Here is a 15,703-nt window from a genome sequence, read left to right as displayed (position 1 = left end):
ATGTTCGGAGAGGTAGGGAAAATGAGCCCAATCAATATTGAGGCCCATCCTCACGTACACACGCAGAGCTGTGGGTCGTGTGAAGGATTTCAAGTGCTACCAAGTGTAGGCGGTAACGTCGTAATGTGGCCACGCTCTACTTAGACACACACCCTAGCACAGCGAGGAAGCGATTAAACTGCTTCTCTTGCGTGCAGTGAGGTTGTTGTGGTGGGCGCGTTAGCGACCTCACTCAACACACTAAGTACTGTGATTAAGAGTCGTCACGGGAGCGGTAATCCGGCTCCTCGTGCGCACTTATCAAGTAGGAAGTAGTTTTCAGACTGATTTATATTTGAACGTATTTAATATATATACCTATTTTTACCAATTAAAATGTCATCTCTATAGATAACACTTAAGATGTATTGCGAGCGTATCTTTCTACATACCTCGCGTAACGGATGACGCTGGGCGTCATCCATCCTAATGTGAATGCACCCATGTGCATCACATCCACAAGGGTTGGTCACAAATGTGCACCACACCCGAGTGTTGGGTCTAATTACTATTATTTAATAATTGATCATCCCCTAAGTACACAAAATTTACTTAATGGGGACTGTGTAACATTAGGACAACTTTAGCCCGTTACATGTGTAACACTAGGGCAACTTTAGCCCGTTACATGACACCTCTCCCCCCGTGTCGGTCCTGGCGCTGCCACCGCGCTCACCGGTAGTCCCTGACTCCGGCACCAGCACGCTCGCTGTAAGGTTACTTATGCTTGCTGCTTCACCGACTGAGTTGCGACCGTCGACGAAGCGCACGTCATGAGAAATTCGCGTTACATCAAGTCGGTCAATTTTCTTATAGTTTTATGAACGTCTTGGAGTTTGCCATGTATTTAGTCGCACCTAAGTCGATCAGCCACGAATATTGAAAATTCTTAACGGAAAGCAGGTATTCGTCGGACTTTTCATTTCGCACACCATTTGCTCGCTAAAATCGTTGTCGAAGATTGTTTTTTTTTTCTTGAGTGCGCGAGGGACACTCCGCAATACAATGACCCAGCTTCCCGCAAAAAAAATAGTTGCACTCGTCAGTCATTTTTCGCTGGTCGTCTATCGCGCTTCTTGTCACTCATCAAGAACCTACAACAATTTGACCTTTCGAATAACGAAGTTGCTGTTAGTGGCCAGGATTTACCATGATTAGCCTAACGAAAATTATGTACTTTTCGTGTGTCAGACAAATCCTTTTGTGTGCCAAACATATTGGAAAATGTTTTCTCGTAAAATAATCAGATTCTGCCTATTCGTGACTTTCTCAGAAGAGTTGTGTCTATGGAGGAGTTTGATCGCGCGCAGTCTCAGGCCATGGAGCTGCTCATACAACAGTGTATCAGAGATGAAAATGAATATCCATCAGCACTTCCAGCTGATCCCGGGCCCGCGGCTGCCAACGCAACAATCTTGGACTTGCTGGCACAGACTTGTGCGGACGCCAATGCAGCGGCACAGGAGCTCAGTGTCGCAGAAGTTGCCACAGCGCTTGCTAGCGCTGTTTCCTCTACACAAAAGAGTCTACGCAGTATTGGCAAGAATGTAAATGCGATCATGCAAGACCCCGAGCAAATGCACGAGCTGTGCTGCCACGTGAAACAAGCGGATGCCAAAGTGTTTAAGGCTTTTCAGGAATCCCAGTTGCTACTTGAGGGTCCAGCTGATAGTGTAAACAAGGCAAAACAGTTGGCGGTATCAGAAACGGCTGATTCGATGACTTTTGTAGTCGCTTCGGATGAGGAAACCGTACGCAATATGATGGGTTTTGCCGAAAAAATGTGCTTTACGATGGACCATGCATTAAGTACGATTACACAAGACGAGCTGGCGCTGGCAGCCCAATTGTCGCTCACGATAACTCAAAAGTTACTTCATGCTGGACAGTCGTTATTTACATCATTAGGAGATGAAGAACGTAGAAAAGCTCGACGGTCTCACATTACGGTGGAGGAGATTGAGGAGGAATTGGAAGAATTGGATCAAGATAAGCAAAAATTAGTAGAAAATAAGGGCCAAATGAAACGGGCGGCCGTGTTACGGATGTATGTTGAGGATCTGTATTATCAGACACGTGCCAAAGCAGTCGACCATCCATTTGTTGCAGGAATTCTCACGGCGGCAGGATTGCCATTTATTGGATTGGCAGTACGTGGGATTGTATTGTTATATTGAGAGATGTATATCACTTGACTCGTGTTTGTTTTTTTATGTGGGTAGATTCCTCTGGCAAGTCTGGTTGCACTGGCGCTATTGATTGAAAAGTACTATCCTGAGCACGCAAAGCTGACTGTAGAGCTATGTTCGAACTTTATTCAGGTATGTTGTGATTTGCTGCTGACATTGAGTGCTTGAATTTTTTATTGTTTTGTTATTGTACCTTACGTAGATGTCAAAATTGTGGTTTCTTTTGCTGAAAATTAGTGCTCGCCAGGTCAGCGTTGTTACAAAAGAGTGCTTCAAATCATGGTACGAGTACGCGTCTACACATGGCTTTATAGCAACGGGCTTTGAGATGGCGTCGACAGGATGCAGTATTGGATATTTTGGCCTCTCTTATTTGTACCAGGCGGCACTGAACGTCAGCAAACAAGTTTGGCAGTAAGCTTTCTTGTGGTATTGGCAATTAAATAAACGTATTTGCAATTGTTATTTTATTGAGGAGCACAATTTTTTTTAAGTATGCTAAAGCTTTATTTTCAACGAATCAAAGCTCTTTTTCTTCGAAACTCGTTCAGAATTTCGTCAATAGCTTACAAGTGTGACCGACTATCGGCGGCTATCCGCGTCTTTCACTATTGTGTGAGATTCGTCGGTATGGAAAGCCGCGAACGTCTCCAAATTGACACCGAGGTGCCTTCCAATGTCTTTTCTTTAAATTTACACAAGCTCAGTGAGCTGGCGCACATTTCGGAGGCAGAGCTGGTACGCGGCATGCAGTCCGACGACGCCGTGAATATGCAGGGCGTTGTAGTCAATTGCGGCCAAGAAGTACCATTTGAGGCAGTAGGCAAGTCGCCAGAAGACGAAGATGACACTTTCAAGCCATCTTACAATGGCACGCCATTATCTGAGAAACTCACAGACGTGGGTGTGAAGCAAGTGTTATTGACTGCAGCTTCGAGTACCATGTGCCTCGATGGCTCTGATACGCCAAAATGTTTAATTCAACTTGGCGAGTACACCCTCATGGAGCATATTTTAGCCCAATTATTTGTTGCAGGTATCGAAAGAGTGGTGATCATTATTTCGTACTTTGGACGAGAAATTATCGATCATGTGAAATCGAGTTTCTTATATGCAAAATTGCAAATAGATTTCTTAAATTTAGGCGAAGAGACATCGTATGGACATGCCCGCACGGTATTATCTGCACGCGAAATGTTTACACAGCCATTTTTAATCCACACAGCTGACCATATCTTTGATCATGCTCTAATTAGTCGAATGGCTCATTTCGAACTCGACGAGTGTGTCGCGTGTGTTCTCGTCGATTCCAATACTTTAAAGCACAAGGACCTTCCATTCACAGCAGGAAAAGTATTGCTTGATTTCTCAAACAATACAATTCGCAAGATTGGACGTCATTTGAAGCATTTTGATGCCATTGATGCTGGATTGTTTTTGACAACACAGAAACTCTTTGCCGCATTAGAAATGCTTGCGTATGAAAAGCCAAAGTTTTCATTAGCCGAAGCATTAAATGTGCTGCGTCCGAGCTATGGTTTAAAGTATCTCGAAACTGCGGAAGATGCTTGGTTAAGTATTGAAACCCAAGCCCAATTTGATGCGATTCTCGCGAATGATACAATCGTATCTCTTTCGCCATGGCCAGTGTTTGTTGCTAAAGAACCACTGTCGACAAGACGCGGCGGAAAAAATGTTTTCTTAGCTGTATCTGCTGCTGATGATGATTCGATCTTACGCGCGATTGGGGTGCACATTCGTCCATTAGCAGACGTGTTTGAAGGTTTTGTTGTCGGTGTGAATCAGCTACAAGAAGTCAACGATACGAGTTCATTCACGTCCGTGAATGCTCATGAAACCACACCATTACTTGAAAACTCCCATCACCAATCGCCATCCCGTCGTTCTGTTTGTCGATTGTCAAATAAAGGATTTTCAATTCGTCGAAAGAAAAGCTCGTTCTTAGCACAGACTGACGATTCGTTCGTGCTGTCGATTCCACTCGATCAGTCGCCTCATTCCATGCTTCCCAGTAGTGATCGTAAAGAGACTGGACTGTCAGGGCAAGAACGACAAGCGTATTTAATTGAGCTTCCACACGTGAGAACGAGTACTGCATCCAGCAGTCCTAGTAACGAATTGTCGCCGCAATTGATGCTTGCTGTGCCCGACAGTGGCGCATTATACAAACGTCCAACATTCTTGCGTCGATTCATGTCTTTACCGACGGATATTTGCAATATCTCTGTCGAAACAGTCGAGTTACGGAATAACACCATGGCACTTCAATTGCTTGTCACTCGCCAGGTACCATTGATTGGGTACGTGTTGCTGGTTGCGGCACTCGTGTCGATTTCATATATGGGCACAGCGTTAAATCTGCAGCAGAATGTCAATCCATTTATCCAACTCTTTTGGCGTACAACAGCATCACTACTTGTGTTGCTTCCACTTGCTGCAATCGCCGTATATCACGATGGATTGCCTCATTTCTCAACGCAAATGTTGCTTCGTTGCTCAATTTGTGCGCTGTCGTACGCTGTCTACGTCATGACGTTTCTCTGGTCTGTATCGCACACGTCGATTGATCACGCGTATATTTTTAACAATTGCCACGCGTTGCTTTTAGTGAGTAGCCGTCTCGTTCTTGGACGCTATGTCTCGCAATTTGAAGGACTTGGAACGGCTATTGGCGTCATTGGTGGCGCAATCACAACGCTTGATCATTCTCAGTTGTCATTGACGCGTGAGTTGAAAACGTTTGAAAAACAAGTTTCCTTGTCTGGTGATCTCGTGGCTTTACTTGGTGCAATTGGAGGAGCCGTGTACCTGGTTACAGCCAAAAGACTTCGTTTTGAGATAAATCTATTCCTCTTTCTAGTCGGTTTGTTTGCCATACTCGCTCTATTGCTGTCTTTCGTGTTGTATGTATTGGCGATTCCATTCCAAGTGTCTCGAGATCCGATGTTGGGGCTTTTTGGCTGGACGGATGCCTCGCAGGTAACTTTGGAAGCTCATGTTGTTTTTGTGTGTACCCTTATGGGTACCCTGGGTTACGTGGCAGTGCTAAAGTACTTTACACCCATTGTCGTTGCAGTTGTCTGTCTTGTTGAACCTGTTTTAATTGCGTTCATGGGCGTGGCTGTCGACGGCAAGGAGATTCCTAGTCTCCTCACTCTATGTGGGTCCTTACTGATTATTAGTGGCACCGCGCTCGTGGTTATTTCACACTCGTCCAAGATTCAGACGATTGATGCCACGCCAGCTATGACGTCAACATTAACGATTTTACCTCGTGAGCTTGCGGCTGGTTTTAAGTTGCCGCAGCAAAGTTAGGTGGAAGCATAAGTCAACGATAGGTTTCTTGTGTTGCGTATTGTATTGAAGCTTGTATTGGCTGAAATTGCATTTAATAGTAGCGTTGAGAGTTTTGCTTGAAATTGAAGCATGGAGGTCGTAGCGCTGAATCAGCGTCTGCGGGGCTCCTTTTCGACGTTATTAAAGCTCCTTCCACCGCCTTTTGCTGTCTCTGCTTTCGCACAATCTGCCACTAGTGTTTCAACTAAACATCGCGCGTCGTCGGACTTCAAAATGGATGGTTACACGCAGCACTGTCGCCTAATGTTGTGGCGTCTTAATTCCTACCAATACGGCTCTCTTAGCGCCTATTTGGAGGATCTCGAGCAACTCGAGCGCGTGTGCGAGTCTCCTGACACGAGAAAGCAAGTAAAGCAGCTTTTGGACGAGACAAGAGTCTCCGAGAGCGAACAACAAGCCCCCCAAAGCACTCTAAACGCCACGAAGTCATCGGAGGCGTCCGTCCCTCTCGACTCGACAAGCGGTATCCCTGGAATCCAAGAAATCGTATTTACACACGCAAACGAGACCACTACAATCAGCAAGTCAGCATGGCTATGCAATGTTTCCGTGGAAGGCCAGGTCGTGACTCTAGGGACGTATTCCAGTCAACAAGAGGCTCTAGACGGATATGAAAACGAGCGTCAAACCATCGCCGTCGATCCGACAAGTTTTACTAAATATCGCCAGCTCGCGGCTCAAATGGCATTAAAACAACGTGAAGAACATGCTCGAGTACTGAAAGAGGCACTAGCGCAATGCCATCCCCGATTAACGACCATGAAAGTCTCGACCACGTCAGCTAGTCAAGGAAACTCGATGACTTCACGGTCTCTTGCAAAACCTCTCGTAGCGACGCCTTTGGTTGGAGCAAGTATCACGACAAAAGAAGTATTATCAGGATCGTCACGAGGTATCAAGAAACAGAAGCTAGAACCTACACGCAATACTGAAGCGTTGAAGCCCAAGACGGAGCCATCAACATCGTTGACAGAAATACCGACGACAGTAGTCCCACGTACGCGTTCGTATTTAAAGCTACGACGACTGATACAACAGCGATTGTGTCGGCATTTAAAAGGCCAAGATGTGTGCGTGTTGTCGTCTTTCGATCAAGTAAACCACGCCAAGTGGCGCGCATCAGGACGTCTGGAAGCTGGCAAAGTCTATAGCTTTCACAAGAAACGACAAATGACGTTTGCAGCCTATGTTCAAGACGAATTAGGACGTGCTGTCTCGGCGTGTGCGCACATGTTTCTCATTGCGACACGAGAGAGTATTGATGCCCATTTAAAAGTCTGTGACGCTTTCTCAGATAAAGACCGTGAATCCGGTCCACGACTTTTGAACAAGACACGCCAAAAACGACGTTAACAAAGCTTTAACGATGCAATTCCGTCCACTACAATGTATATCAATTGTCGTACGTTGCGTCATTGTTTATTTTTTTTCTAATGTAGTGATTCATGCAAATCGCTCTCCCGTGACAGGACAGAGCTGGAGATTACTGTTCGTACAGTTATAATGCACGACCTTGCCATTTGGATAGACAGCAAAGACAATATCACCAATCCGTTTGTGGCACACGGGACAGAGTGTATTGGGATCAATTTGGACGCTTTGAGTCAAATGCTCGACACGATCGCATTGGACTTGGAGATTATAAACATTTGACAAGGACTTGGTGATGCTCATTTCACGGACATTGTGTGCACTATGTGGCAACGCTTGCGCAAAGAATTCCCCGAGTTTCGACAAGGGTGTACTTGGTGGCACCATTTCCAGCACGACAGCACTATCGAGACGCTTGCCATGACGTCCAAGTAATTGGAATCCAAAGTCATTAAATGCCGACTTTTTCGACTCGTCTCGAGGAGCAAAACAGATTTTTATCAACTCGACGAGCGCATCATTGCGTTCGACAGCGCCAGTCTTTGACGTCGTATTCGTTGACGATCGCTCCAAGGTCGTCCGAGCACCGTACTTGACCGAGTAACTCTCGGCTCCACGTAAATCATTGAGTTCATACACAAGCGCCGTCACGGCTTCTTCATGCAGTGATCCACGACCACAGAGAATGACAAATTCATTGTACAAGGGCTTGCCTTTGATCTTTTCGACTAACGGCGTGACATCAAAGCGCGATGAACTCGACTTGAGAAACTTTAATAACCGCTTTCGCGCTTCACCGAGCTTTCCAGGTTCTTTACCAGGTTGGGATTTTGATGGAACATCGCCTTTGGCAACAAGTCGAAGCGTCTCGTCGAGGTATTCCATGGCTAAGCGCGTATGATGAGGATCAATAACAATCGAATCGACTCTTTCATCAAAACCACGTAGTGGTGGCTCCTCGTCGTCGTCGTGTTCACCTGCTAAAAAGTTACTGTAGCTGTCATTCACGCCCAATTCCGGATCCGCAAATGCACCAAAGCCTCTTGTACTGCCTTCGTGTCCATTTCGACCGTCCATTCCCGTGGCGATAGTATTGCTGCTAGTAAGCGCAGCTCCTGTTTCTCCATTTGTTTTGACCAATGTCTCGAGATACCGCTGTACAATCGCAGGATCGTTCGAGTGTTCTCGTAAATGCGCGACCACATCATTGGATGGTAAAGGACTTCGACGTTCCGTAAAGATCCGTAGTGCTTGCTTTGCGGACGTGGCTTTAATAATCCAGATGGATTGTTTCATAATAAACGTGCTGTCGGACTCCGGAACAGACACGAGGACGTCAATGGCAGCTTCAATCGGTGACTTTGGCATGCCGCTTGACCCTCCACGTTGTTTATACTCGCCATGGTGAAGGAGTGCAAAGATTTCCAGTGCTTCATCGTACTTTTGATGCGCCGTGAGTAACTGTCCTGCTTCGTAAAACAATTTATGTTGAATCAACACTGCTCGACAGGATTCGAGCTCCAAAGCACAGCCTCCAAGAGAACCAAGTAAATGATTCTCCACGTCCGGATTTGGTTCTTGTATTAACGCCAAGAGTTCTTTATAGCGTTTGAAATGCACATAGAGACGAAAGAGGGCCGTATCAATTGCTTCAATTCGACGCGTATCTTTTGGATTCGACGTGGATCGATTACGCAAAGACGTTGCGGGTACACGAGCACGTGCTTTGTCGCGCATGTGTTTCTTGTATTGATTCAAGAACTTGAGGAGTGCTTTGTGGGCAGCATTCACGAGATCAGAAGCCTCGGTGTTGGCAATTTCGCTACTTAATGGCGCACGAGGCGACGAAAGGAGTTCTTGGACGACGGACGTGATATTCGGAGCCGAGGTATTTCCACGGGGAAGGACTTCCGGTTTTAACACGGCGGGTTCATACGCAAACGAAGCGCATTGTAAATCTGGAAAAAACGCGATAAATTCACACGGTTCGATCGCCGCGCGGTACATATAATCCGCAGCTTGATCAAACTCCATGCGACGTAGCAACGCCACCGTTGCTTGTCGTTGAAAGCGTTTAATCTTACTCCGTTGTTTATCACTCGAGAGCGACGCAATGGACTTTCGTACAAGATTCTGAGCTTCCTCAATGTATCCACGATCCAAGAGCTCCCCAACTTGTTGTTCTAATGGCATGGGTTCGATTTTTAAGACACTCGAGACGCCACTGGAGTCCCGCATTCCAATAAGAATGACATCTTCCGTATCGCCACTCTGTCGGGGTTCCATGTCCCATTTCATGCCATTTCCAAACATACAAACGGCTCGAGGAAGTGGCATTGTTTGGACAAGTACGCCATCAATAGCTCGATGAATCTCCACACCCACTCGAGGGACTAATGCTAAGAGATAAGGGGATGAAAATTCCACGTGTAAAGGACTTTGCGACCACGTAAATGAATTCTTTGGAAGGGCATCCCCTGTAAATCCTACAAAGACTCCAACACGATCCATGACAGCGATTAAAATCTCTTCTTTTGGCAACAATTTTACAATTGGGTACACGGATGAATCTTGGATACCAGGAGAATTAATCAATATGGCTTCCCCGGACTTGTCATTAAGTAAATAATAGTTTTTACGATACCCCACGACCACTTTGTTACGATACCAGCTCATGGCTTCCGGAATCTCTTGGGTACTAAATTCACGTAAAAACGCATATTTTTTTTCAGTACTATGATATTGATAGATTGCAATGGCTTTCTTTTTTAACATGGCTACCCCCAAACGAAAATGCGGGGGACCACGTTGATTTACACACACGACACGGACTTGGAACATATTGACCTTGGAGAAATCAAATTCCAATGGTTTCAAGTCCGTAGCGCCATGAATAGAGACTTCACCGTTAGAAACGACGATTAACATGCGAATATGTGGCACGGCGAGGAGCTGTTCGACGCGCTGGCCATGGGTAAACGTGTACGACGCTGTGGACATCGACGTGCCTTTGCGCGTGTCAAACATGAGGAGACGACCGTCCTTGGCACCAATAACCACACGTGAAGAGTAGTGTGTCACACATTCGATCTTTCCTTCAAAGCCCGTGACTACCGTCGTCGAGCGGAACGCAACACGCTGCTCTCCTGAAGCTGTCGACATGGCTGATTCGGGAGAATGGGAGGGATTCGTGTGGTGCACGCTACATTGCCTGGTGGAATTGTTTGGTGTGGTGCACACGTAATGTAGCCATTTACAGAGGGAGCCATGATCACAAGGCGATCTTAAAAAGATCGTTTTTCTCCATGAAGGTGCTAGTTTGGTTCCGACGCGACGTGCGTATGCATGATAACCTCGCGCTACATGCTGCGCTTCAGCAAATAAAGAATACGAGTGGCAAAGGCGACGTCGAGCTGATTCCATTGTACATACTCCACCGGCCTCAGCTCTTACGCTGTGGTGTCCATCGTTTTCAATTTGTTCTCGAAAGCGTCGCAGATTTGGCCAAATCCTTCCAAGACCGCGGGAGTCCGCTTTTAATTGCCAAAGGAGATGGTTTAAAAGTGCTCGAATGTCTGTTACCCGCGTGGGGCATCACACACTTGTTCTTTGACGGAGCTTGTGAGCCATTTGGCATTGAACGCGACAATCAAGTGCTAGATGTAGCCAAGACACTGAATATTCAAACGCATGTGACAAATGGCTACAATCTCTATGACTTGAAAAAAGTCATTACTAGCCATTCCAATCAAGCACCCAAGACATATCGATCGTTTCTTAAAGCTATAGGCAATCAATCCAAGCCAAACGAACCGATATCAGCACCAGAGAAACTCCCGTTTTCATTACGAAATCCTACAGAACTGTATCAAAATGTTTTAAACTACTGGAATGATTCAAATCAATCGAATCAAAGCCAAAAGAACAAAAACAAGAAACTTATTGAAGACATTGGTGGTCCAAAACACGACTTTACACTACCAGATTTACAACACTTTCAGTTTACACCTCCGGAGAAGCATTCATTTATCTATGGTGGCGAAGAAATCGCTCTGGAAATGCTTAAAAAGTTCTGTGCAGACGAAACCCGTGTCGCCAAGTTTGAAAAGCCCAAGACGTCGCCAGCAGCAACTCCCCCAAGTCCCTCCACCACGGTCTTGAGTCCCTATTTGCATCTTGGATGCCTTAGTCCACGAACCTTCTATCATACCGTGCAAGCAATTCTTCAACGTCATTCGAACGTCACAAAACCTCCTACGAGCTTACTTGGACAGCTGCTTTGGCGTGATTTCTACCACTGTCATGGTCAAGCCAATCCGTATTTTGATAAAATGGAAGAAAGCCCCACGTGTTTGCAAATTAATTGGCGATACCATTTGATTCCAGAGAAGAAAGAAGATTGGAGTGCAGATGACAAACTCGCACGTTCTCAATTTGAAGCATGGCGCGATGGAAAGACTGGATTTCCATGGATTGATGCCATAATGATTCAATTGAAAGAAGAAGGATGGATGCATCATTTAGCACGCCATGCAGTCGCGTGTTTCTTGACACGAGGAGATTTATATATCTCATGGATTCGTGGTCTCGAAGTATTTCAAGAACGATTAATTGATCACGATTGGAGCGTGAATGCTGGCAATTGGCTCTGGTTAAGTAGTAGCTACTTTTTTACCGCATACTTTCGAGTGTACTCACCCATTTCGTTTGGAAAAAAGTATGATCCGGAAGGGTTGTTGATTAAAAAATACATTCCAGCGTTAAAAAAATTTCCGGCCAAGTATATTTATGAACCGTGGAAAGCGCCCGAATCGATTCAACGCAGTGCTGGGTGCCGCATTGGCACGGATTACCCGGCTCCGATTGTTGAACATCCGAAAGCGAAGAAAAAGTGCTTGGAAGGATTAAAAATGTCGTATGCGAATCATGAGTATGGAACGTTTCCGACCGCCAAAGATACTCGTCGTTCAACAAAGCGTCAACGGGAAGACTCGGAAAACGGAGAGTAGGAAGGCGAGGGAAAGCGACGGGACTGGATAAAGCGATTGCGGCTGGATTGTATATGCAAAAAGGTACGGCTCATGTATGAAGTGGAATTTGTTCCAAGCTTTATATGATGGCGAAGTGCCTCTGGATATCTTTACATAATGATTTTTTCTAACTTTTCTTTTTCAATAACGGGTTTTAAAACCTTTTTCGTAGTGATAGTGAAATAAAAAAAAATATTTCTTAGTTCGAATATGAACTCGTAGTAATGACTTTCTATGACATTAGAAAATACTTTTGCAATAGTAAAGTCAACGAAATTGCTTGGGACAACTTGCTTTATATATTTCTCAGAAAATTATGTTATTCTATGGTGCATTGTAAAGCCAGCCACACGGACAAGGTTAGCGAGCTCTGGTGCTTTTTAATCATAATGTTTTTTTATTCATTCGTCTGCTTATAAAGTCACGAACGAACTGAAGTCTCCATTTGCCACACGGAATTTCCATAAGGGGCTCAGAGTTGACTGAGCAGCTTAGAGTTTATTCTTTAAAAATCTAATTCAGCGCGATTTAGCTGCATTCAGTATCATGCCCGTCATGTGAGACGGAATTATGAGCGTATGGCGCTCAATATTGTTGCGTTCATGTGTAGTCATACAAGCTTTTTAATATAACTAGACGGAAATATCCTGCGCAATCGTTGGTCTCAAAATCTGTAACGGGCTAAAGCTACCCTATTGTTACACAGTCCCCGTTAAGTGCACTTGGTGCACTTAAGGGGATGGTCAATTACTTAAGTGAAGTAACTAGACCTATCACTTGGGTGTGGTTCACATTGTGACCCACCCTTGTGTATGTGATGCACATAAGTGCATTCACATTGGAAAGGATGGCGACTAGCGTCATCAGTTACGCAAGGTATTCAGAAAGATTCGCTTGTAGTACATATCAGTTTCTATCTACAGAGATGGCCTTTTATGTCTAGTTAAAATACGAATTTATATTTATACGATTAAATAAAAATCAGTCTTAACTTACTCTATACTTGATAAGTGCGCACAAGGAGCCGGATTACCGCTCCCGTGACGACTTTTTTATCAGTGTACTTCGTGAGTTGGGTGAGGTTGCTAAGGCGCCCACCACAAACCTCCCTGCACATGAGAAAAGGCGGTTAATTGCATCCTCACTGTGCTCGAAGACGTGTGCGTGCGTAGTACGTGGCAGCTTTTAGTAGCGCCGTCTACACTTGGTAGCACTTGAAATCCTTCACACGACCCGCATCTCCGAGCGTGTCAGTGAGCATGAGCCTTAACATCGGTTAAGCTCATTTCCCCCATCTCAGCGAATATCATCGGGAGGAGGCAGAGCTCTCGGCACAGGGACTTGGTGAACAAGCCCTGGCCAGACACCTGAGAAACCTGAGCAATATGTTGCTTAGTTGGAGCAGTTTGAGGCATTCGTGCTCGGACAGCGGAGAGCCGCTTACGAGGCACAGAGCCATGCTGCAGCGGAGTTCGTCACTCAGACTCAGGATGAGCTGAGGCATCAGCAGGCTCGGAGCGAGGCTCTTAGCAGGATTGTTGAGATGTTCTCTGCCCGGCCGCATCAGCCGAGGCCCATTCGGATGGCCCCGCCCAAGTTCGATGGAACTGCGGCGCACACGATTGTTCACTGGCTTTTAGCCGTGAGCAATGCGGTGTCGCCCAGCTCATCGAGGACAACAGCCGGATGGTGTCGTACGCCATGTCACATCTGCGCGATAAGGCCTCAGAGTGGGCTTACTCGGCGCTTATGGCGGACAGAAAGGCGTTCCCGACATGGGCGATCTTTAAGAAAAAGATTCGCGCCATGTACCAGCCGCGTAAACAACGAAGTGTTGCTTCAGGCGCGCTTTTTTGGATCACGACAGGCGAAGCGATCTCTGCAAGAGTATGTGCAGGAGTTGCGCTCACTGTTGGCATCCATTACCGTAGGTTCGATTCCGGAGCACATTAAGGTGCCCACGTTTATGAACGGACTACGGCATGGCCCATCGCGACAGGCCCTTTTCAGAAAGGTGCCGTCGACGATGGAAGAGGCAATCCAAATTGCCTTGGTTGAGAAGCAATCTTACAACAGTGCCTCGGCGACAGCTTGGTAAAAACAGTCGGCCGAGAGGTAAGGTGCCCCTACAATGGAGTTGAGCAATGCAGACGTTGTATGTCTTGAATGATGCAGCCGCGACCATATGCTGGCTCGTTGCTATGCCAGGTTCCCTGGTGGTGCGAAGACGTCCAGCAAGAGGACTCCCTTCCCAAAGGGCAATGGCAAGAACCAGCGTGCGAGACGCATGTGTTCTGCATCGACCACTGAGGGGTCAGGAAATGCAGGAGCGCAGTAAGGGCGGGATGCCCTACTGACGCGGACTCAGAAGCTACCCCTTAGTTCGGAGTTGTCGAACAAGTGGGTAGCATAGTTCCTGAGGTTTCGAAATTTTTGACCTCAATCCTACTGGTATATAGCGCTCAAAGTTTGAGGCTATGACCAGGTGATGACCTTCCTAGTGGATACGAGTGCATCACAAAATTTTGTGAAACTCGCGGTTCTAAGAAAGGGACAGGCGATGTTTGAGTCGCTTTGCCAGGATGGCAAGTAAGAAGAGGCGACCGTTCGTTTAGCGAACGGCGCACTCGTTTAGTCTGAGGGAGTTTAGATAGAACTCGTCTTCAGCTTTAGTGACTTCTCTTGTAAAGAGAAGTTCACAGTGCTAGGAATGGAGAGTCCGTATGACCTCATCCTAGGCATGCCATGGTTGGCAAAGTACCAACCATGGATAGACTGGCGTACACGCACACTTGCGAACTCTACGCAGGACACCCGAAAGGATGTGCTCCTGCGAGAGGCGTATTCAACTGATGTCGTGTCAAACACAGTTGAGGGTGCGTTGACGGGATGTCAAACATCACCAATTCCTGCCCAGCTCGTGGAGACTGAGGTAGTGAATAGGACGATGACAAGTAGTCATAAGTCCGAATGTCCTGCACAGAGCCGAGAGCCTGTGGCAGTAGACGGCGAGCTGACAAGAAGTCATGCGTCGCATAAACCGGCACAGTGTCTAGAGCCTGGTGCGGTTGGAAGGGGTGCGTTAGCCAGGAGTGCAACGGCACCCGCTTCCCAGAAAAAGGTCGTGGTAACTCGAAGAACGAGTACCCGACAGATTAGGACGATCAAAGGCACGTCTAAACGAGTGACCTTTGGATCAGTCTCTAATAAAGAGGACGGGCCTTCGAACGAGGTGTTCGAGGCCGTCAAAGACGAAATTGCGGAGGCATCCTCAGTTGAGATGCTCCGGCAAGTCTTTAAATCTGCCGAGAAGATAGTAAATTTCCCGGAGATGTCGTGGGATCTGTTCCTTAGCAAATTAAAGGAATAAAAGATCCACGAAAGAGTCGCACCAGTTCCAAAAGAGAACTTGGTGGACTGTTGCTCGTCGTCCACAATGGACGAGAGCGTCCTAGAAATGGACAAAAAGAAGCGGTACGCTGCTCAAGGCAGGAATGCTTTGAGAGACAGTCCGTTCTTTGAGGTTCTGTTGAAACATCGCGATGTTTCCCCAAAAAAGAAGTGCCGAGCCGCCAATCAGCAGATCGGGGCATCGGGCATGAGATATACCTCGAACCTGGCACCAAGTATTATGTGACTAGGCAATGGACGTTGCCGAAAGAACAAGTTTCCTTTGACAAGCAAGCCAAAGCGGGA

The 15,703-nt window shown here is 46.4% G+C and overlaps 4 protein-coding genes across 4 annotated transcripts; 3 read left to right on the top strand and 1 right to left on the bottom strand.

Annotated features, from left to right (window-relative positions):
* Positions 1-1,226: 1,226 nt before the first annotated feature.
* On the top strand, positions 1,227-5,564 carry CCR75_009440 (uncharacterized protein; the record flags this gene model as incomplete). The annotated part of the gene is made up of 4 exons (XM_067967479.1): positions 1,227-2,189; positions 2,262-2,360; positions 2,431-2,634; positions 2,733-5,564. The coding sequence occupies exons 1-4, from the start codon at positions 1,326-1,328 to the stop codon at positions 5,562-5,564; spliced, it is 3,999 nt and encodes a 1,332-aa protein (XP_067823859.1). The 5' UTR covers positions 1,227-1,325.
* A 111-nt stretch (positions 5,565-5,675) lies between these two features.
* On the top strand, positions 5,676-6,959 carry CCR75_009441 (uncharacterized protein; the record flags this gene model as incomplete). Its single annotated transcript, XM_067967480.1, has 1 exon — positions 5,676-6,959. One exon carries the CDS (start codon positions 5,676-5,678, stop codon positions 6,957-6,959), a length of 1,284 nt encoding a protein of 427 aa, XP_067823860.1.
* Positions 6,960-7,049: 90 nt separating this feature from the next.
* On the bottom strand, positions 7,050-10,139 carry CCR75_009442 (uncharacterized protein; the record flags this gene model as incomplete). Its single annotated transcript, XM_067967481.1, has 1 exon — positions 7,050-10,139. The coding sequence occupies one exon, from the start codon at positions 10,137-10,139 to the stop codon at positions 7,050-7,052; it is 3,090 nt and encodes a 1,029-aa protein (XP_067823861.1).
* A 143-nt stretch (positions 10,140-10,282) lies between these two features.
* Positions 10,283-12,289, top strand: CCR75_009443 (uncharacterized protein; the record flags this gene model as incomplete). Its single annotated transcript, XM_067967482.1, has 1 exon — positions 10,283-12,289. One exon carries the CDS (start codon positions 10,283-10,285, stop codon positions 11,984-11,986), a length of 1,704 nt encoding a protein of 567 aa, XP_067823862.1. The 3' UTR covers positions 11,987-12,289.
* Between the last annotated feature and the right edge of the window lie 3,414 nt (positions 12,290-15,703).

Source organism: Bremia lactucae (assembly GCF_004359215.1).
Source record: "Bremia lactucae strain SF5 chromosome Unknown BlacSF5_NotPlaced_4_SHOA01000001.1_737238bp, whole genome shotgun sequence".
Taxonomy (NCBI): domain Eukaryota; phylum Oomycota; class Peronosporomycetes; order Peronosporales; family Peronosporaceae; genus Bremia; species Bremia lactucae.
Note: the sequence above shows the minus strand (reverse complement) of the source record. Positions and strands in the feature narration are given on the sequence as shown.